The sequence below is a fragment of the Mauremys reevesii genome, linkage group 6 (assembly GCF_016161935.1).
Source record: "Mauremys reevesii isolate NIE-2019 linkage group 6, ASM1616193v1, whole genome shotgun sequence".
Taxonomy (NCBI): Eukaryota; Metazoa; Chordata; order Testudines; family Geoemydidae; genus Mauremys; species Mauremys reevesii.
In genome coordinates this window covers 46,555,386-46,578,074 of record NC_052628.1, presented here as the reverse complement: position 1 = coordinate 46,578,074, position 22,689 = coordinate 46,555,386, and the positions used below count along the sequence as shown (strand labels likewise).

At 42.9% G+C, this 22,689-nt stretch overlaps 1 protein-coding gene across 4 annotated transcripts in view; it reads left to right on the top strand.

The window, feature by feature from the left end:
• FCHO2 (FCH and mu domain containing endocytic adaptor 2) overlaps window positions 1-22,689 on the top strand; it is a 212,763-nt gene that overhangs the window by 173,947 nt on the left and 16,127 nt on the right. For all 4 annotated transcript variants that reach the window (XM_039543173.1, XM_039543171.1, XM_039543172.1 and 1 more), the window contains 6 exons: window positions 1,675-1,778; window positions 9,309-9,438; window positions 15,372-15,483; window positions 16,097-16,252; window positions 18,361-18,493; window positions 20,352-20,551. In XM_039543173.1, the coding sequence (XP_039399107.1) occupies window positions 1,675-1,778; window positions 9,309-9,438; window positions 15,372-15,483; window positions 16,097-16,252; window positions 18,361-18,493; window positions 20,352-20,551 (835 nt within the window). The remainder of the gene's footprint in view (window positions 1-1,674; window positions 1,779-9,308; window positions 9,439-15,371; window positions 15,484-16,096; window positions 16,253-18,360; window positions 18,494-20,351; window positions 20,552-22,689) is intronic.

Below are 22,689 nucleotides of genomic sequence, written 5' to 3'. Positions count from 1 at the left end.
TAAATAAGTATCCAACTGAAAAAAACCCTTCTTGACTAAGGGCATTGTTTGTTCCTGATCATGTGGAACTTTGCTTTTTAAAAAAGCAGTGAATATACTATGCTCACTGCCTTTGACATCCCTCAGAAATCAAAAACTTCTGGAAAATTTAAATATTTAGTACTGCAAAAAGTAATTGTAGTGTTTTTTAAATTTTATATAGCTATTATTGGAGTAAAAAATCTAAAATCTGTACATATCCTTTTGATACTTAAATCAAATTTTAATGTGCAGTTGAGACTACAGTTGTGACACAAACTAACATATGTAAAAGAAAAAATCATTGTTGAGACAGGTATTCCATCTCCTCCCATTGTGTGCCTCTGATCAGGGTGTTTATCGTGCACTACTTACAGTAGGCATAAGAGGATGAATTTAAATGGAAGATTGGTAATGTTAGTCTTGAATTGGTTTGGTTTTGGCATTTGTGGTACAAATTTAGGATGAGTGGGATTTTCAAGTGCTCAGCATTGGCCTAACTCTATTTCCATCGAAGTCATTGATAAAACTACCATTTACTTTAATAGGAACAGAGTTATGCCATATCTGAGTGCTTTTGAAAATCTCTCACTAAGTGTAATTTTTAGAGAATATTCTTTTTGGTTACAAGCACATGTAAAATTATTTTTGGACAGATAATTGAATATGCTATAACTCTTGTTTATCATCAAAAAGAACAGGCGTACTTGTGGCACCTTAGAGACACAAGTACTCCTGTTCTTTCTGAGGATACAGACTAACACGGCTGCTACTCTGAATCTTGTTTATCATGTAATTATGTATTTGCTTTTTTGAGGGGGGAAAAAAGCACATTTTTTATTCAGAATACTTTCTGGATGATATCTAACAGCTGTTTTGAAGTATAGTTCTCAGAAAAGTGGCTATGTAAAAATAGCTCCTTCTTTCATTGACGTGTATTGAGAATTATATCTGCTCATTTTAGAGGCTTATAAAAAAAATTATTTTTTTTTTTTTTACAATTTTTTAGTTTCTGGTAGTCCTGCTGAAAGAAGTGAGAAGTTACATGGTTTCTCACACATCAACACAATTATTTACTAAATTTTAATCATTTATAACACCTGTGAAATCTCACTGAAGGCAGTGTGGTTTCACATATGTCAGCGGCCTGATATTAAGATAATGGAGCTGCACAGCAGTCACCAAAGGCCTAACTGGCCTGTTTTATTACTGTTGGTGATTCATGAGAAATAAAAGACCAGACTTCACCCTGAGCCCATGCTGAGCATACAGGGTGAAAGCTAGGTAAAACCATCTTTTGACCTACAAACTGGGTATATTTGATATGGAATCATTTAGGAACTATAATGATGGAACCCACAATACCATTTGTAGTCATTTTTCAGAGTACCATAGAATCACATTTTAATACCATAGTAGTTTTTCTTTGTTATGAATTCCTGCAAAATAGGGTTTGTAATAACCCTATTAAGTAGAATAAGGTTCTACTTATTCTACTTAATAGGGTTATTAATAAGTAGAATCTTTAACAGAATAAGTAGAATCTTTAACAGAAATGTAATTTATAATGGTTGCACGCAGTGACTTTTTTGTATTTTTCGTATTTTCATATGACTTTTATAATACTAATGATTTCTTCACATTATTTTTTTTCAGCCAGGCCCACAACTCCTCTTTCTGTAGGAACTATTGTACCACCTCCAAGGCCTGCTTCCAGACCAAAGATATCAACAGGGAAACTTAGTGGAATTAATGAAATTGTATGTATTTAATTTTAGGTTTTGTTTAATTATATAAATTATTTCTCAAGGAATGGTTCAACTTGAAATAACTATAATGGGGGTAAATTAGTGCTTTAACATTTCTTTTTACATCAAACTCTTGGAGAGTTTATAAATCACCCATTTTAATTGTCATCAACCTAAAATGTGCATGGAAATTGTTCACTGTTAATGTAATTATTGGTAGCATAAATTTGTTAGTATTTTTTATGCAAAGCAGCTTTTGGAGGGCTTAGGTGTGTTTGCTTTTACTTGCTCAAACAAAGAATCAGTTTTAAAAACTGAAGATTGCATATACATAATGCCATATCTTCAGAAAAAACCTTGAGTGAAATCCTGATCCCAGTGAAATCAATCGCAAAACTCCCAGGATTTCACCCCCAATTTCTAGGGGAGAGAACCACACGAGGGAAGAGGAACTCATTCATATTATCAGGCTGATACTGTTTATCCATCTTATGATAAACATTTTGAATTCTTCTGACCTAACATGGCTCACTAGCTACAGTTTTATTAGTTATGTGCATTTCTGTACTACCCATCACTGTAGTACCTGAGAATTCTTTACAGGTTCTGGGTGCTGTAAAAAGGGAGACATAAGTAGCAAAACCAAACCACAACCTCCACCATTTCAGATTTGCTCTCCCCTTGCTTGTGTTAAATTATTTGACTGAGTGCTGCTAACATTTAATCTAGTCTGTCCTTATTCGTTAATCTTGGGTGTGAAACCATCCTTGTGCAACACCAGATGAATTTGGGTGAGGGGAGGTCAGGGCAGAGGAGAGGATTAATGTGTGTGGAAAGCCTGAGATCCACTCTTTCACAATGCAGTGGCACTGCACCATCTCCAGGTTAAACAGCGGATGGTTCTTTGAAAGACACCAACCTTGCCTCTCCACTGGTGTGGCCCATAAAGTAGTCATCCATGGAAAGTGCTCGTGTATTCAGGACTGCAGGTTCAGGCAGCAGCATAAAAGTTTAGCTTCTCTGCTTTTTTTTTTTGTTTGTTTGGCACTTAGCTCAGCCTGAAATAGGGTTACTTTAGGCTGTTATATAGGCAAAGCATAATGTTCTTCTTAGAGTGCTTGCTCATATTGATTCCAATTAGGTGTGCGCGCGCCGCATGCATGTTCGTCGGAAGATTTTTACCCTAGCAACACTCGGTGGGTCAGCTGGGTTGCCCCCTGGAGTGGCGCCGCTATAGCGCCGAATATATACCCCTGCCGACCCAACAGCCCCTCAGTTCCTTCTTACCGCCCGTGTCGGTCGTTGGAACAGTGGAGCGTGGCTTAGCTGACCTCCACTTCCCTAGCTACTCGTAGTTCTCTCGTTAATTCTTGTATATATAGTTCAGATTTATATAGTTGTAGTTAACGTTATTCGTTTATAGTATAGTTAGTGTATATAGTTCAGAGGAGTTCGGGGATTATTCCCTTCCCCACACCCGGTGCCGGGGCCTATGTCCGGCTCACCGGGTTTCAAACCGTGCTCGGCCTGCCACAAGCCGATGCCGACAGGAAATCCCACGACTCCTGTCTTAAGTGCCTCGGGGAATCTCACCTAACAGATAAGTGCCGCATTTGTAAGGCCTTTAAGCCAAGAACAAAAAAGGAGTGGGACTTTCGTCTCAAGCAGCTCCTGATGGAGGCAGCTCTTACTCCTCCGCCCTCGGCACTGAGCGCAGGGCAATCTTCAAGAAGCGCTCCTTTGGCACCGGATCGCGCCGGTACCGCCAAGGCCTCTCGGCACCGGCCGTTGCTGGCACCACCGTCCGCTCGGCACCGATTCCTCTCCCCGAGGTCAAAGAGGCACAAGACTCCTGCTGCGTCCACGCTGCCTGCTCCGCAGCCCGAGCACTCTACTAAGTCAGACCGCCCGGCACCAATACCTGCCGTGGCACCGACAACATCGGCACCGTCGATTCCGGCCACGCAAGAGCCATCGAGTCCGGTGCCTGAAAGCTCCCCGGTGCGAGCCATGGTTGAGCTCACTATTCCCTCCACACCGGAGACATTTTCCACGGCAAGGGAGTTGATTGCAATGACGGAGTCTGCGCTGCCTCAACCCCCGACACCACCAGTGTGGGTTATACAGTCGATCGGCAAGCCTGCCTTGATCAGACCACCCTCCGTCGGCACCGCAGAGCGGCACCGTTCACGATCGCGGTCCCGCAGACGTTCTGGGTCCCGTCGCCGATCCAGGTCCCGATGCCGCTCGCAGTCCCGGCACCGTTCTCCTTTTCGGTACCAGTCGTACTCGCGGCACCGGTCAGCTTCCTGTTCACCGGCCCGGTACACTCGGCACCAATCCAGCTCCCGGCACCGCTCCAGGCACCGTGACTCTTGTAGCCACTCCCGACGTCGAGCCTCGAGATCTCGATCGACCTCCCGGCACCGCTCCGGTCGCAGGTCCCAATCTCGCTCCTGGTACCAGTATGCCTCCCGGTACCGATCCCTGGTGCTGCGTCGAGCGACATCAGCTAGAGAGGGAGACTGCCCAGGGTTTTTCAGCTCCTCCATGGCCATCCAGACATGCATCAGTGTCATCCCACACGGGCAGTTCATACGTGCAGGACCGTGATTCGGATGTGCCCACCAGAGTCTTCCAGGAGCCCCAGGCCCAGGACCCTGGCCCCCCATCAGTGGTCATTCTGGACACCTTAGGCGTACCACCCAGGCCCAAGGCGTACCTGTGATCCCATCTCGCTCTGTTCTGTCAGAGCACCGGGTGCCAGAGGCGACAGTTAGCCGTCCCCCCCCGACCAGTAAAGAGGAAGCCCTGGTTCAGCCACCAGACTCCCAGATCCCACTGGAACAGGAGGTCGTCCAGGAGCACGAGCCCACGCAGGACCCGCTTGTCCCCGGCCTTTCTTCTTCCTCCTCCCCAGATGAGGTGGTGGCAGGAACATCCTCCTCGGGCCCTCCTCCAATCGACTTGAGGGCCCATCAGGACCTCCTGAGACGGGTGGCACTCAATATGAACCTCCAAGTGAAGGAAGTCTCGGAGATAGAGGATCCGGCCGTAGACATTCTGTCGGCTCACGCCCCCACTAGAGTGGCCCTACCGTTCATTTGGACGATCCAAGCCAATGCGGATACCATCTGGCAGTCTCCAGCCTCTATCCTGCCCACGGCCAGGGGAGTCGAACGCAAGTACATGGTACCCTCCAAGGGGTACAAGTACCTATATGTACATCCTCCCCCTTGCTCCCTTGTCGTCCAGTCCGTCAATGAGAGGGAACGCCATGGCCAGCAGGCACCAGTCCCTAAATCGAAGGAGGCTAGGCGAATGGACTTACTGGGCTGTAAGGTGTACTCGGCAGGGGCCCTGCAACTCTGCGTAGCAAACCAGCAAGCCCTGCTTAGCCGCTACAATTACAACACCTGGGCGGTGGTGGGCAAATTTACGGAGTTGCTTCCTCGGGACTCCCGTCAGGAGTTTGCTACCCTCCTGGAAGAAGGGAAGAAAGTGGCGAGAACTTCCTCCAGGCCTCGTTGGATGCAGCTGACTCCACTGCCAGGACTCTGGCTTCGGGTGTTGCCATGAGGCACATTTCATGGCTCCAGGTGTCGGGCCTTCCCCCGGAGCTGCAGCATACTATACAGGACTTGCCCTTCGATGGCAAAGGCCTGTTCTCTGAAAAAACTGACCCTAGGCTGCAAAGCCTAAAGGACAGCAGGGTCACTATGCGCTCTCTTGGCATGCACATGCCGGTGACTCAGCGCCGGCCTTTCCATCCCCAGCCTCACCGCCCTTACCCTGCACCTAGACAATGACAGGACTTTGGCAGAAGGCGTGGCCGAGGTGGTCGTAGGCATCAGTCAGGGCCCCAAGGGGGCCAAAATCAGGGTCTCTCTAAACCTCCAGCGGGGCCAAAGCCAAACTTTTGAAGGCACACCCGAGGACGGCGCACCAGTTATTACCCAGGATCCGTTCCCTCCCTTTTACAACTGCCTCTCCTTTTTCCTCCCTGCGTGGTCCCATCTAACCTCAGATCGTTGGGTCCTACGCACGGTGGAACTTGGGTACCGCCTCCAGTTTATTTCGCCCCCCCACCTCCCACCCTCCATCCTCGTCCCTCTTCAGGGACCCCTCTCACGAGCAATTCCTCTTGCAAGAGGTGCGGATGCTCCTCACCATCGGAGCTATAGAGGAGGTACCAAAGGACGAAAGGGGCAAGGGGTTCTACTCCCGCTATTTCCTAATCCCCAAGGCGAAGGGAGGTCTCAGGCCTATCCTAGACCTGCGGGAACTCAACAAGTTCATGATAAAGCTGAAGTTCCGCATGGTATCCCTGGGGACCATCATCCCATCCTTGGATCCCGGAGACTGGTATGCCGCCCTCGATATGAAGGACGCGTATTTTAACGTCGCCATTTATCCTCCACACAGAAGGTAACCTCCGGTTTGTGGCCAACCGTCAACATTTCCAGTTTACAGTCCTTCCGTTTGGCCTCTCTACAGCCCCAAGAGTATTCACAAAGTGCATGACTGTAGTTGCCGCCTCCCTCCGCTGCCGTCGGATACACGTTTTTCCGTATCTAGACGATTGGCTAATTCGAGGGACCTCCAAGGCCCAAGTTACCCGTCATGTGGGCATCGTCAAGGACCTATGCCTATGTCTAGGCCTGATGATCAATATAGAGAAATCCCCTCTGATTCCCACACAGAGAATAGAATTCATTGGGGCCATCCTGGACTCCAATCTCGCCAGAGCCTGCTTACCTCAGCCTCGGTTTCAGGCGATGGTAACAATTATACAAGGTCTACGGAACTTCCCGACAACTTCGGCTCGCACTTGCCTAGGTCTCCTGGGTCACATGGCTGCCTGCACGTTCATAACCAAACATGCTAGGCTTCGCCTCCGTCCACTCCAATCGTGGCTCACCTCGGTGTACCACCCGAGCAGAGACAGCATAAACATGATCGTCACGATCCCCCCGAGCATCCTAGGCTCCCTCAACTGGGAGTCGACGCCCTCCCTGGTGTGTGCAGGGATGCTGTTCCATCCACCTCACCCCTCGGTGTCCCTGACGACGGACGCTTCATCTCTCAGCTGGGGTGCTCACCTTGGTCAGTTTCGCACTCAGGGCCTTTGGTCAGCTCAAGAGCTGGCCTTGCACATCAGTGTCTGAGAGCAGTCCGCCTTGCGTGCCAGGCGTTTCAGCAGCACTTACAAGGCCTTGTGTCTCAGTGTTCACAGACAACACAACAGCCATGTATTACATAAACAAGCAGGGAGGAGCACGGTCCTCCCCTCTTTGCCAGGAAGCTATCCAGCTCTGGGACTTCTGCATAGCCCAATCGATAGACCTGGTAGCGTCCTTTCTCCCAGGGGTCCGGAACACTCTGGTGGATCGCCTCAGCAGATCCTTCCTGTCTCACGAGTGGTCGATTCGTCTGGATGTTATCCATTCCGTTTTCCAGAAATGGGGCTTTCCCCGCATAGACCTCTTCGCTTCTCACGAGAATAGGAAGTGCCAGATGTTCTGCTCATTCCAAGGTCTCTCCCCGGGCTCGATCTCGGACGCTTTTCTGATGCCGTGGACAAGCCATCTGCTGTACGCTTTTCCCCCGTTCCCGCTGGTTCACAGGGTCCTGCTAAAACTCCGCAGGGACAGAGCGCACCTGATCATGATCGCTCCTGCGTGGCCCAGGCAGCACTGGTACACCATGTTGCTAGACCTGTCGATAGCCAACCCGATTCCCCTGCCTCTTCATCCAGACCTTATAAAGCAGGATCACGGCAGACTTCACCACCCAGACCTGCAATCCCTGCACCTCACAGCATGGCTGCTGCGTGGCTAAACCGATCCGAGTTACGTTGCTCTGCCTCAGTACAACAGGTACTCCTGGGTAGTAGGAAATCTTCCACTCGGTTAACATATCTGGCCAAGTGGAAGCGTTTCTCCTGCTGGTGCGAAACGCACAATGTTACTCCCACCGAGGTCCCGATCCATTCCATCTTGGACTACCTCTGGTCTCTCAAACAGCAGGGCCTGGCGGTGTCATCACTGAGGGTACACGTGGCAGCCATCTCTACCTTCCACCCAGGGGAGAGTGGCTGCTCCGTATTCTCGCACCCTATGGTTTCTAGGTTCCTCAAGGGCTTGGAGCACTTATACCCCCAAGTTCGCTGCCCCTCCCAAACCTGGGACCTCAACCTGGTTCTAACCAGACTTATGACTGCCCTATTCGAGCCACTGGCAACTTGCTCGCTGCTATACCTGTCCTGGAAGACAGTTTTCCTCGTAGCCATTACATCGGCCAGACGAGTCTCCAAGCTTCGGGCTCTCACGGTGGACCCACCGTATACTGTGTTTCACAAGGACAAGGTGAAGTTGCGACCACATCCGGCCTTCCTCGCTAAGGTGGTGTTGGCCTTTCATATCAACCAGGATATCTTCCTTCCGGTCTTCTTTCCGAAGCCACTCTCATCGCGAAGGGAGCAACAATTGCATTCCCTAGACGTCCGTAGGGCACTCGCATTTTATATCGAGCGGACAAAGCCCTTTCGTAAAACGCCCCAACTCTTTGTTGCAGTGGCAGACCGAACGAAGGGCCTACCTGTCTCCTCCCAGAGGATTTCATCTTGGGTGACGTCGTGCATCCGCACCTGCCATGACTTGGCCTATGTTCCATCGAGCCACCTCACTGCACATTCCACCAGAGCTCAGGCTTCTTCTGCTGCCTTCCTGGCTCACGTTCCCATCCAGGAGATATGTCGCGCAGCTACCTGGTCCTCGGTCCACACCTTTGCCTCACATTATGCACTGGTCCAACAGTCCAGAGATGATGCAGCCTTTGGCTCAGCAGTTTTGCATTCTGCAACATCTCACTCCGACCCCACCACCTAGGTAAGGCTTGGGAATCACCTAATTGGAATCGATATGAGCAAGCACTCGAAGAAGAAAAGACGGTTACTCACTTTGTAACTGTTGTTCTTCGAGATGTGTTGCTCATATCCATTCCAAACCCGCCCTCCTTCCCCTCTGTCGGAGTAGCCGGCAAGAAGGAACTGAGGGGCCGTTGGATGGGCAGGGGTATATATTTGGCACTATAGCAGCGCCACTCCAGGGGGCAACCCAGCCGACCCACCGAGTGTTGCTAGGGTAAAAATCTTCCGACGAACGTGCACGCAGCGCGCACACACCTAATTGGAATGGATATGAGCAACACATCTCGAAGAACAACAGTTACAAAGGTGAGTAACCGTCTTTTAACTCATTAAAGATTGATTATCAAGAAAAACTTCCTAACAATAGTCTAAATAATAGAATAACTGTCCAAGGGAAATAGTAGCAGTTCATAAGTTTTTTTACTTTGAAAATTAGGTTGGATAAAACACTAGAAAAAAAATATCGTAGGGAACAATCTTGCATTAGGCAGGGAATGAACTAAATGAAGACTTCTTTTTTGGTTCTGTTTGATTCTCATAAGATTTCCTTTGTTTCATCCATTTAAAATCATTTATATGTTTGTAATGATATTGACACATTTTGTTTTAAGCCGAGGCCGTTCAGCCCACCCTTGACCTCTAACTCCAGTCCACCACCTATAGCTCCTTTGGCACGTGCAGAGAGTATCTCATCAATATCTTCTTCGGCTTCTCTAAGTGCAGCAAATACACCCACAGTAGGTAAGTAATTCAGACTATCTGTGAACAACTATTTTATGTCTCTATAGCCTGTAATTTTTATAACTTTTATTTTTTTAGAAGAGCTATAAATCTTTATTCTTCAGGGCATATATAAACCACTAACTTCTGGATGTTAGGAGGAAATAGCCTTATTTGTCCAACTTAGGTTTTCTTGCCGCTTCCTTTGAAGTATCCGGTACTGAATACTATCAGAGACAGGATACTGGGCTAGATAGACCACTGGTCTGATCCAGTATGGCAGATCCTTCAGTGAAATTTTTTTTAAAATTGTTGTAGAAATGCTTATAAATGCTTACTTGGTATGCAGGATATGTATACATTAAGTGAGGGCTGTTATTTGTTTGAGATTTTATTCTACTTGATATTGAAATATTCTTTAGATATAGAGTGAATTTAATCATTTTTAAAGAAACCATTGTGTTTAGGCCGATAATCAGGTTTTGTTTTGATAATTTCTGTTATAAAACATAATACTAATATAATTGTTTCCATGAAAATTGTTTTTAAATGATCTATAGTGATTTAAATGTTCCCTTGCCTTGCTTACAACCCCATAATTGCAGCATTATGCAGTTACATAGAAACCAAAATCTGGAATTGGTGGTCTTTTCCTTTCTCCAGGTTGAGAGAAGTAAAGGAACTAAATAAAGAGCATAAATGGTGAAAAGTAAATTAGGGCCCCAATCGTGCAATATACATGAATAGTGACATTGACTTTAGAGGGACCATTCGCCTGCATAAAGTTACATGTTCGTGTTTGAAGGATCAGGACCTTGATTTCTTTTAAAATTCTTTCAGTTTTGACAACCTAAGGTGTAACTAGCAAGGACATTTTATTTTTTTTAAAAGTGTATTTTTTTTTAACCTGATCTTTTTGCAGGACTGATTATTATTTTTAACTACTGGACACTATTACAACTTTAGTCTTCTAAATTAAACTTAACTCCAGCAAATGTATATTGTTTCAAGGGAATTTGTGGAAAAGTCTAATATTCCTTAACTAATTTATTTTATATTTTAACCTCATCTTTAATTAGATTTCTTATTTTTCAAACATCTTTCCATTTAAATAATGTAACTTTACACTAGTGCTTTTTATTATTGCTTGAAATGTTTTGTTTTCTTGCAATGTTTTGTTTCATTTAAATGTAATAGATGATGATATAGTCATTGGAAAGCTCCCTACGATTGAAAAACTTTGTGAGACACCTGCAGGTATTGTTCTAGAAGAAGATATATATGTTAACTAATTATCCTAAAACGGTACCTAATAAAAAAATTTTGTGACTTAACTTTCTCCAGCAATCTCTAGTATCGTCCAGCCATAAAGTAGCTTCAGAGCTAAACTGCTTAATCAGTTATGTGTTGTATTAATCATTTGAAATTGATATAACCAAACACTTAAAAATTTCCAAAAAATTCAGGTAAAGCCTGTGGTCTTATTCTCCCTAATCTTCCATCATAGCTTTTCTCAAAAAAAAATAAGCAATTATCTTGAACTTTTAAAATGACAATCCTTACTTAACACTTTTAAAGAACCTGTTTTGTGTGTGGCATGCAAATAAGGAGAACTCTGAAATATTTGGAAACTTCCACCATAAATAATTGTTACCTTTTTTTCCAGACAGATATTGTCCATTGCCCTCCAGCAGACTAATTTAGCAAAATTAAAAGTGCTTCAGCCTGTGGTATAGTAGGACCCAGGCAACTCTTTGTAACTCTGCTGGAGCTACTTTTCATATAATGACACACTGGAGCCACTTTACTTTTTGCGTCCTCAACCTCAAAACCATTTAAGTCTCAAAAGATCTAAAAATTTTGAAACCTGTGTTGCAATCTAGGGTGCCCGTTTCAGTGAAGTCTCAAAGTCCTACTAACTTTTCAGACTGCTGCTGTTTGGCTCAGGAGAGAGGCTACACAACCCCACCAATAGGCTTCTGCCCCAAGGACTTGCCACCAGAGGAAAAAAGAAGGCTGCTTTTCCCGGGCCGTTTCTCTTCCCTTGTTATACAGGACACTCTGTGTGGGTGGGGGGCAGATGGACCCCATCTGAAGTTTCTAATGGCATCAAAGATAGAATGGCCAGACTTTGTTAGGTCTGAGGTGTGTTGGGTGATGGCTTCTCAATCTTTTTCATGTTGTGTTACAAGGAGGCTGCTCAACTCATTAAATCAAAATGAAGTCCCTCCCCCACAACCAATTTCCTCTCCAATGCAAATTAATTCAAATACTTCCTCATCTGCATGAAAAATCAGTTCTAACGCTACTGAACATCTGTTTGAAAGCCCGACACACATTCAGAATTGTTTCCCTCCTGTACACACTAAAACTGTGCCAGCAATGCCAGCAATGCCCCTCTGCTATGTACATCGGCCAAACTGGACAGTCTCTAAGGAAAAGGATAAATGGACACAAATCAGACATTAGGAATGGCAATATACAAAAACCTGTAGGAGAACACTTCAACCTCCCTGGCCACACAATAACAGATCTTAAGGTGGCCATCCTACAGCAAAAAAACTTTAGGACCAGACTTCAAAGAGAAACTGCTGAGCTCCAGTTCATCTGCAAATTTGACACCATCAGGTCAGGATTAAACAAAGACTGTGAATGGCTTGCCAATTACAGAACCAGTTTCTCCTCCCTTGGTTTTCACACTTCAACTGCTAGAACAGGGCCTCATCCTCCCTGATTGATCTAACCTCGTTATCTCTAGCTTGCTTCTTGCTTGCTTATATATACCTGCCCCAGGAAATTTCCACCACTTGCATCCGAAGAAGTGGGTATTCACCCACGAAAGCTCATGCTGCAAAACGTCTGTTAGTCTATAAGGTGCCACAGGATTCTTTGCTGCTTTTACAGAACCAGACTAACACGGCTACCCCTCTGATACTTGACACTAAAACTGGTCTACTCCACAGTCCACTGCTCTTCAACTTGCCTGCAGCCTCTCTAGGGGACAGTTCATTCATGCCTGCCTCTTTAAAGCCTTCATCCCCTTCAAAGTTGCTGCCTCTCACTCCTTATTGTTCTTCCATCTCAGCTTGCTTCTTTCCTTCTCCACCTCCACTTTGAGGTCATCAGCTGCAGCCACCCCCTGTCACACGACTTCCCTATTTCTGGATCTCCAGCTCCAGCCTCCTTTCTCACTCCCAACAAGGATTCTCAGCATTTTGTGCCTGGCTGCAGAGCAAACAGGCCAACAAAACGCTGATTTACAATGTTAAATCTATCTTTATAATAAGAAGGACTTAGTTTTGTTTGGAGTTTTTTTTTTAATGAAAACTTAGATTTTTGCAGAGCACAGTAAAAGCTGAAAAAAGAAAATAAATCTGTTGATTTCTAGTGCCCTGGGTATGACCAAGAAAAAAAGGAATATGTATGTGTGTACTTGCATATATTCATATATCTGTCTGTGTCTCCTTAAATATGTGCAAATTGTAATATATTAAGGAAGATACAGTTATTTTCAGCAAGCAAGAAATTCCTGTATTTCTTTTATGGAATGGAAAAATATATGTATACACGAAGTTTAATAGATTTTGCATAATTCTCTCTAATGGATCAGTTTGAATTTATCTATAAGAATATAAAAAGAAAAAAGTTACTGTAAATCAACAATTTGTACCTCTGTAAAAGACTATTTATTTAGCAGGAAGTGATCACCTTCCAGCCTGGCTCTGCAGTTGAGCTGTCTAAGCATTACTCCCTATTGGTCTGATGAAAAGGGGATAAATTCCCATACAACTGTAGAGCAATACTTACAGCTTAAATGCATTTTTAACTCTTTGTTATAGACGACTTTGTATTATTTGCTGTCTCCATAGTTGAGCATTTCACTACAGAGATGGAAATTAATGGGTCCAGTTTTGCCAACTCGTGATAAAATCATATTCCCATTAATTTCCACGAGTCTTGCAATATTTGATGAGTCATGCAATATTTTGTTTTTCTTAAAACAAAATTGTAGGGTTATGTGAAAATCTCAGCTTTCTTTTTAAAAAAGATTAACTTTCTAGCCTTTGTAGCTACAGCAAAAAGCTTGAAGATGTGGCCTAAGTGTACACTGAAAGGCATATAAAAAGATGTCATCATAATTTCATGTTTCCAATCAGTCCACTAATATTTCTTTAGTCTGATTCATGATTTTTTAATGCCTGGGCTGGCAATACCGTGGGTCGAAGGAAGAGTACGTGTTCTATTAGAGGTTTTTTATGGAAGTGAATTGTATTGGTTCATAGACAAAGTAACTAATGGGAAGAATTCAAAACATTAAAGCATCTTGTAAACAGTGCACAAGACTTTAGAGGAGAAGGTAAGGCGTGATAGTATCATAATAAGACTAAATATCTGGAATCTGACCATTTTTTTTAAACTACTCTCTCACTCTCATGCTGCTCCTTCTCCTCTCACCCCTCCTGCCTCAAATTAAACATACAGTTCCCACACCCACATGTACTTACTTCATAGATCAGTACATGTATTAACAAGCTGCTTCCCCATATTAAGGTCCCACCCTCCTCCTACAGCAGTGGCTCTCAAACTTTTTGACCCCTTTCACATAAAAAGCCTCTGAGTGCAACCCCCCAATAAATTAAAAATACTTTATTATATATTTAACACCATTATAAATGCTGGAGGCAAAGCGGGGTTTGGGGTGGAGGCTGACAGCTCGTAACCCCCGATGTAATAACCTCGTGACCCCCTGAGGGGTCCCGACCCCCAGTTTGAGAACCCCTGTCCTACAGCATGTACTGCTGATACATCTGAGAAGCACATCACAGTATTTCAAAGTAAATTATAGGATTAGTTTGAAAGCAGAAACATGGCTTTCTGCTTTATGGTACCTCAGTAGAAAATATTCATTGGTCTGTTTCTGCCTGCTTATTGAAAAGTGTTAGACTTCCTTTGTGAGCAATATGCTTTGCATGAGGCAGTCAGGTTTAATAGGAGTACAGGAAAAGAATAATAATAAGCTTTCCACTGTGCTATTGCTTTCAGTAACTGGTCGTATATATTTTAGAGTGGTACATTTTAGTCCCTGGTCTTCACATGTGCATGCACAACATTTTGTTGTTATGCATACGTTCACCCACACTCTTCTTATGCAGCCACAGTGTAAGAAGTCTTAACACTAGGCCTCAGTTGGTTTTGTAGATAAAAATTGAAACACTTTTGTGTATGCAGGTGTTTGCATAACAACTTATGAAGATTGGACACAGGCCTTTCTGACTATTTTCCCCAGTACATTGAATTACTTTTAAAGTGGTGCATATTTCCTTGTAACTGAGGCATATCCTGATTCCTTAATAGGTGGACGTAAAAATCTCAGTAAATAAAAATGGTCTGTGATCATCTCATGTGAAAAGTGTTTGCCTGCTTGATAGTGCTCGAGACTTAGTTAAAGATGCCAATACTTAATGTATGTGGAATCAGACTAATTTTATGCAGACATAATTGGAATCAGGGCATGTCCATGATGACTCTTTTCTTTTACTATACATTTTCTTCATATTATAAGCATACAGTAGAGAGTTTGTTTTATGAGTAGTACCAGCTACATGTTTAATTTCCTTTTGGGTGCTGTTGGCTTTAATTAATACAATGTTACCATTTATGTTGTATCATGTATGATGTGTTCCCTAGTATCTATCTGTTTAAAATGTCATTGCAATAGTCCTGTTTTCTCAGGTTGCTTATTGTTGCTTAGTGCTTTGATTGTGTTATATTCTGATTTCAAATGTTTTTCAAATAGATTTTTCCACACTTTTCAAAAAAATACTTTGGACTTTGCTGTGAAGCTGATGGTAGTGACTTCTTTTACTTGATACTTCAGTAACATAGGTAGCCAACCGTTTTGAAATCTAGCTAAGCTTCTTGAAAATTAAACCTATAAACCATATGTATTCTAGGTGTTTCACGTGGTCCCAGCCCTGTCACCCTTGGAAACCAGGACACCCTGCCTGTTGCAGTAGCCTTTACTGAATCTGTTAACGCCTACTTTAAAGGAGCAGATCCTACCAAGTTAGTTAAATAGTGAATTGTTTTGACTATACTGAGTTACATTTAGAAAACAAATTGGTCTTTTTTTCTTTTCTTTTAAATATGGGGGAAAAAATGGTGAAACTTTAGAAGAATGTGGTAAATTCGTTGAAATGAATTTCTGATGAAAATGAGATGGTGATTTATCACTGGCCAGGCATAGTTCAGGTAGGTGCTATGTGTAAATTGTCCCACACAGCTCAAAGCACCTCATTTCTACCTGCAACACCCCTGCTATGCCAGTTGTGGCCATCTCCTACACATAGTTGTGCCTTGTGTTTGTGGTGTGGAAAAAAAAAAGTTCACCAACAGACTACTGTATGCTTTATCCACCAAACTCATTTCACTTGCAACCTCATCTAATTTTTAAATCATATCCCAAGAGGTGAAAGAGGTAGTGCAATAAGCCATAGTGCCGCCTCCTCTTCATTTAGAATCAATTTGTATTTTAAATTTATGACTTAGATACAAATATTCTGAAAACAGTAGATCTTTACTTTAAAATTAATACTGAAATTTGACATGCAGTAAGAACTGGGTATTTTTATTTTTATTCCGTTTTAATAGAATTGCTCTTTTCTCATCTCTCTCCCAGATGTATTGTGAAGATCACTGGTGATATGACAGTATCATTCCCAAGTGGGATTATTAAAGTCTTCACCAGCAACCCATCTCCAGCTGTACTCTGCTTCAGGGTAAAAAACACAAGCAAACTAGAGCAGATTCTTCCAAATGCACAACTTGTATACAGGTTTTGTATTTTTTTATCTAATAGAAAACCATGTGATTTTAAAATGTGAATTGTTGCATTACTATTTAAAAACAAATTCTCCGATATCTTATTGTTTAAACTTTGCTGTGAATTTTATTTACGCCAGTAAATTGCCTTGTATTTTTTATGCTTAGTTTCTGTTCAGCGCTCTCACTCTAATCCCAGTATGAGAATTGCATAGATTACTAGATTTGAAATGTCAATTGATTATAATGGGAACCACATGGCTAAAACTGCAAAAATGGCTAAAAATCTAGTTGTATGAATCTGTGGATGTCTCTTTACATACGACTTTGTAAATTAAATGTTTTAGACAAGCTCTGTTTAAAAATTAAACCAGATTTAATTTATCTAAATACATAAATACATGTTTAAATTATACGGACAATGTACCTGATCACTGACAGAAACAAACTAGAAATTTCAAAATTAAGAAGACTGACACTCTCACTTCAAGGCACATAGCATTTTTTGTACAGAGATCATATTGGAATGATTGATGGATCAAGTGTCAGCCTTCACTTGGAAATCTGTTAGCTTGCAGTTAATACTGAAGTTCTTTTTCTGATATGGCAATTACTATTGTGGGTTTTTTTTTAACTACATCTTTTATACTCTGAAACCTATCTTTTATACAGTAGACCAGAACCTTTGTGTTACTATATAGATGATGCATGTGCTATCCACAGCAAAAGTACTTCTGAAAATTCTTAGAGGAAAAAAAGCAGTGCCCATCTAGAGTAACTGTTTTGTATATTGCAGCTAGAGCTGCCTGAAAGTCAGGATTTCTGGTTTGTGAGAAATTTCTATGTTTTGAAACACCACCACATGGAGCTGCAGACTCATATAATCCACATGGCCGTGCTGCCATGGCCCCTGGAAGCCAGAGGACAGTCCCCATGGCAGGGCTGCCTCAGACCTATGGGCTCTGGAAGGTGAAAGTCTATCTAGGTGAACTAGATAGACTAGACTATTTGTTGCCGTAGCAGAGCACTCACAGGGACAAGTGCTATCTGCTCAGAGAGACTCTCGTTGGACCTCCAGCTGTATCACTCTTTTTGTTACCTGTTGGCTGTATCTCCCTTCCTTGGGTGGGGGGAGGACCCACTGCAATAGAACACATGCAAATCAATAACACATCTTTGAGAAGTACCTGTACTGGACATTTGTAAGACGGCAACCTGGTGTTCCATTGATACCTTCACAAAGGATTATGCCTTAGTCCCAGATTCTTCTCCAGATTCAGAAGTACAGACAGCAGGTATTACAGACATCTACACTGCCTGCATCCTTGCACTCTCACTTGTTTGGATACTGCTTACCAGTCACGTGTGGAATACACATAGGGACTGCCACACAAAGAAGAAAAGCAGGTCGTTGACCTGTAACTGAAGGTTCTTCAAGATATGTGGTCCCTATCTCTATGCAACTGCCTGCCCTCCTTCCCCTCTACTTTGGATCATGACTGGATTTGCAGTAAGAGGAGGAACTGGAGAAGTGTTGGTTCACGCTGCCCCTCAAAACCTCAGTATAGAGCATGAGGGAAGCAACTGTACAAGTGTAAACCAACGGAAACCACCTGCCAGAAATCTCTGATCTCAGGCACATAGAGCGCATGCATACCATGTGTGGACTAGAGATAGGGACTATACATGTTGAAGAACCTCTAGTTACAGGTAAGTAACCTCCACATTGTGATCAAGGCATTTTAGTGTTTATAATCTTAGATTAGATTAAATTTATTTTTAAAGATACTTTTTTGTAGCTTTTTCCCCTCAAGGTGTCACTACAGGGCAGTTTTTTTTAATATTAAAAATATGTCCTCTTGAAGGAACAATCCAGACACAGCCTTAACTATGGTGCCACTGACATTCAGCTGTAATCCAGGGGTGTGTTTTTGTGTTGAATGCTAGTATTGAATAGGTAACTGATGTGCCTTAATATTCTGAAAGGTGAAATTATGTTACAACTTCTTATTGTGTTTGAAAAAAGTGTAAGAAATAAAGGGAAAGGTCTACCACTTAAAATTAAGACAACCAAAATAAGAAAACTGATATTTGTATTCTCAATCTTCATTTTACATGTAGTGATCAGTCACAAAGTGACTCCAGTACAAAAGATTTTTGGATGAACATGCAAGCTGTCACAGTCTACCTCAAGAAGTTATCAGAGCAGAATCCATCTGCTTCCTATTATAATGTTGATGTTTTAAAATATCAGGTAAATATTTTTTTTATTTGGAGATTATTTTTTTTTAAGGAACTTTTGCAGATTTCACATCTGTAAAGAGACTATCAGAATTACTGTTTATGTGGGCATAAAGGAGGATTGTCACCGTTTAGTTGGATGATTCTTAAGCCAGACCTACACTAGACTGTTCCAAACCATAGGACCTCACCTGGCTGATGGATCAATTTGTGCCCTTGGTGTTTTCTTGCTGCTTCTCCTGGCTTGATGACTTTTCTGTTTGCTCATGCTTGCTCTGAGCATGTGACACTTATGCTGGGTTCCAACATTGCTTCCTTTGACCATTGTTGGCTGAGGGAAGTGAGACCTTATACTCAATTTGATGGTATTTCTCCATCTGTCTGTGTGATAACTTTTTGAATGCGGCATCCAGTCAATTCCACACTTTCAGGAAGTAGGGCATAACCCTATTGATTTTGGTGAAACTGGAAAAATCAAAAGGGAGAAATGAGGGATACAAGGAGCCCCCTGCAGCTGCCATTCAGCAGCTTCATCTACCTCTGTTGTTGTCTATAGATCGAAGAACCAGTTGATGGCACTCATAAACCCTTGCCAGGATAGCAGCTCTCCCCATCTTCCAATACAGTTTAAAAACGTTGATGCCCTGAAAAGGAGAGAATGTGGGAGGGAAAGAAAAGGGTGATGGGGGACATATAGAGCACCTGGTATGGAGGAAGGGGGCACACAACATACAGTGAGATGGGAATAGGGATGCACATGAGCCCCTGTCCTGGGAGGGAGTGTGGGAGACCAGGGAAAAGGGGGCACCTGAAGCCGCTAACATAGGCTGGCGAAGGAGAAGGCCACTCAGAACCCTTGCTGGGGAAGAGGGAGGGGGCGAGAGAGAATGGGAGACACTGGTATTGGTGGGGAAAGGGAATATGGGGGGGCACAAAGAGCCACTGGGATGTGCAGGAGGGGGCATACATAACCCTTGGGGGACTAATGGGGGACCCTAGTATAAGACAGTGAGGGGGCACACAGAGCCCCTGTCTTGAAGGTTGGGGGAGAATGGGGAAGCACAGAGTACCAGACATGAGGAAGCTGTTAGGGGGACACAGATCCCCTGGCATGAGGGAGAGGGTAGCAGTGTGTCCCTGAAATAAAAGGGGATGGGAGGGTGGGACACAGGGAGCTTGTAAGGGGAATGTGGGGATACAAAGAGCCCCTGGTGTGTGTGATGTGCTCAGCCTACAGAAGCAGCCAAATGTGTGCTTCAACTGGTAGGCAAATGTTGTTTCTAATAGTACTTTTGGGCTAACTGTCCCATGACTATAAGTTACCTTCTGTCAATTAAATCATTATGGTCCACAAGTGGATGGGAGAAAATAAGTCCTCTCCAGGCAGATTTCTTCAGTGCAGTGTAGAATGCAAAAGACAACTTAAAAACTAAACTGACACCAATGATTTGTATTGGAAGAGCCAGAAAGGGAAGGGGATTTTAGGGGTGGAGGGGAGACAGTTAATCCCCCTTCCCTTCCCACCCCCCCACCCAAAAAAAAAGTCTGACAAAAGCAGTCTGTGGAATTACGATATAAAAGCTACTGAGCCCAGTCTGACTTGGATGTTGTTCCCAATTAACCTGAGAATATCCCATTTAGTTATAAGGCACGATTAGATAGATGGATAATCTCAATTGTGTGTCATTAAGTAATACTTTTTGAATGAGACCTTCCTCCCCCAAAAAGAGCATTAGTGATTATTAATTTGCATTTATCTCAAATATAACCAGGATTTATAATGGAGTTAGAATCTTAATTGTGGTGTTGCTAACACAGTTCCATAATTCTTACAATAAGTAAATAGACATTTTATTTTAATTTTTTTAAAGGTATCTTCAAATGGTATCCAGTCCACACCTTTGAATCTTGCAACGTACTGGAAATGTAATGCTAGCACTACTGATGTAAGAGTGGATTACAAGTACAACCCAGAATCTATGACTGTGCCTAGTATGCTGTCTAACATACAGGTTGTCGTACCAGTAGATGGAGGAGTAACAAACATGCAGTCACTTCCCCCTGCAAAATGGTAAATTCAGTGCATTTCTATTATAGTATCACATTTATTTCAGGACGCTTGTTAACATTAGGTGAATTTTGAAAAGAAATCATACTGAGAGTTTTGCAATCGCTTTAGTAACTTATTTTAAACCCTTTGATAGTGTATAATCTTATTAGATACACTTCTACTCTGATATAAAGCTGTCCTCTGGAGCCAAAAAATCTTACTGCGTTATAGGTGAAACCACATTATATCGAACTTGCTTTGATCTGCCGGAGCGCGCAGCCCCCGCTCCCAGCCCACTCCCGGAGCGTTATATCAGGGTAGAGGTTCACTCCAAAACATAGACAATATCCAATCAATTTATATTAATTCAAATTGAAAACATGCACTCATTCCAACCATAATAAAGTACGTCAAGCCAATGCAACTATCTGTGTTCTTTTGGACAAATTTGTCACTGGCTGTATTTTGCACTAAACTGAGCGTAACATCTTCTAACCTAATGGCCATTTCATTTGAAATCGCTTCCACGGATCATGTTGTTGAATTTGTATGTCATGTCATGTGGACAGTGTAATCACTGGAAGCAGTTAACCCACCTGCTGCCGTGGCTACACAGGTCAGCACCAATACTAACACATTTTTCTTCTTGCGTTCTAGTTTCCCTTGTAGACAAATTAGAGAACTGCTGGTCTGTGACTTGGTATCAATTTGCCATCTATTTCTTTAAAATTTGTAGAAAGTTTTCCTGTACCCTTTTCTTGTAGTAATTAGTCACTAGTTTTTTCTCTGTTTTCAAATAAAAACAATGAGGAGTCCGGTGGCACCTTAAAGACTAACAGATTTAGTTGGGCATAAGCTTTCGTGGGTAAAAAACCCACTTCTTCAGATGCATGGAGTGAAAATTACAGATGCAGGCATTATTATACTGACACATGGAGAGAAGGGAGTTACCTACAAGTGGAGAACCATTGTTGACAGGGCCAATCCAATCAGGGCGGATGTAGTCCACTCCCAATAATTGATGAGGAGGTGTCAATGCCAAGAGAGGGAAAATGGCATTCATCAGGAAAAAATAAAGGGAAATGCTAGCATTGCTCAAAAACGGGAATTGGGGAAGAATTGAAAAAAAATTGGAATTTTTTCTTGATTTTTCTAAATAAAGAAAACTGAAGTCAAAATATTTTGACCAGTCCTATAGTCAATAGAAAAAACAGGGTAAATCTTTCAGTTTTGTTGAAGTTTATCCAAATTGTTTTTAATTCAAATGCTTAAAAAAAATTGAACTAGCTTTAGTAAATATAATATAATTCCTTTCCAAATGCAAACAGATGGACATCTTACCAAAAGGACTAAAGGTAAAAAATCCATTACAATCTACATACCACACAGACTATGCTGACAGATTGTGCCACACACTCTCAAAGAAACTGCGAAACCACCTGATCAACATCCTATACAGCAAACAGGGGAAGATTAAGACTGAACTCTCTAAACTAGATATTCTGATGAAAAACCAACCTTCTGCACAAACTTCCTCATGGACAAACTTTACAAAAACTAGACAAGCCATTTACAACAAAAACTTTGCTTCTCTACAAAAGAAAAAGGACACTAAACTGTCTAAACTGCTACATGGCACAAGGAGCCACAACAGTAGCTCCCTTAACCCACCTAACAATATTGTTAATCTTTCCAGCTATTCTCTTAGCCCAGCAGAAGAATCTGTCCTATCTCGGGGACTCTCCTTTTGTCCTTCCAGATCCACGAATATGATACAGTTTTGTGGTGACCTAGAATCCTACTTTCGCCGTCTCCGACTCAAAGAATGCTTCCAACACACCTCTAAACTACATACTAACCCACAGAATCCTTCCTACCAACGCTATAATAAAAAGGATTCTGCATGGACTCCTCCTGAGGGTCGAAACAACAGACTAGACCTCTACATAGATTGCTTCCGTCACCGTGCACGGGCTGAAATTGTGGAAAAGCAACATCACTTGCCCCATAACCTAAGCCGTGCTGAACACAATGCCATCAACAGCCTAAAGAACAACTCTTGACATCATAATCAAACAGGCTGACAAAGGAGGTGCTGTCGTCATCATGAATAGGTCGGAATATGAACAAGAAGCTGCCAGGCAACTCTCTAACTCCAC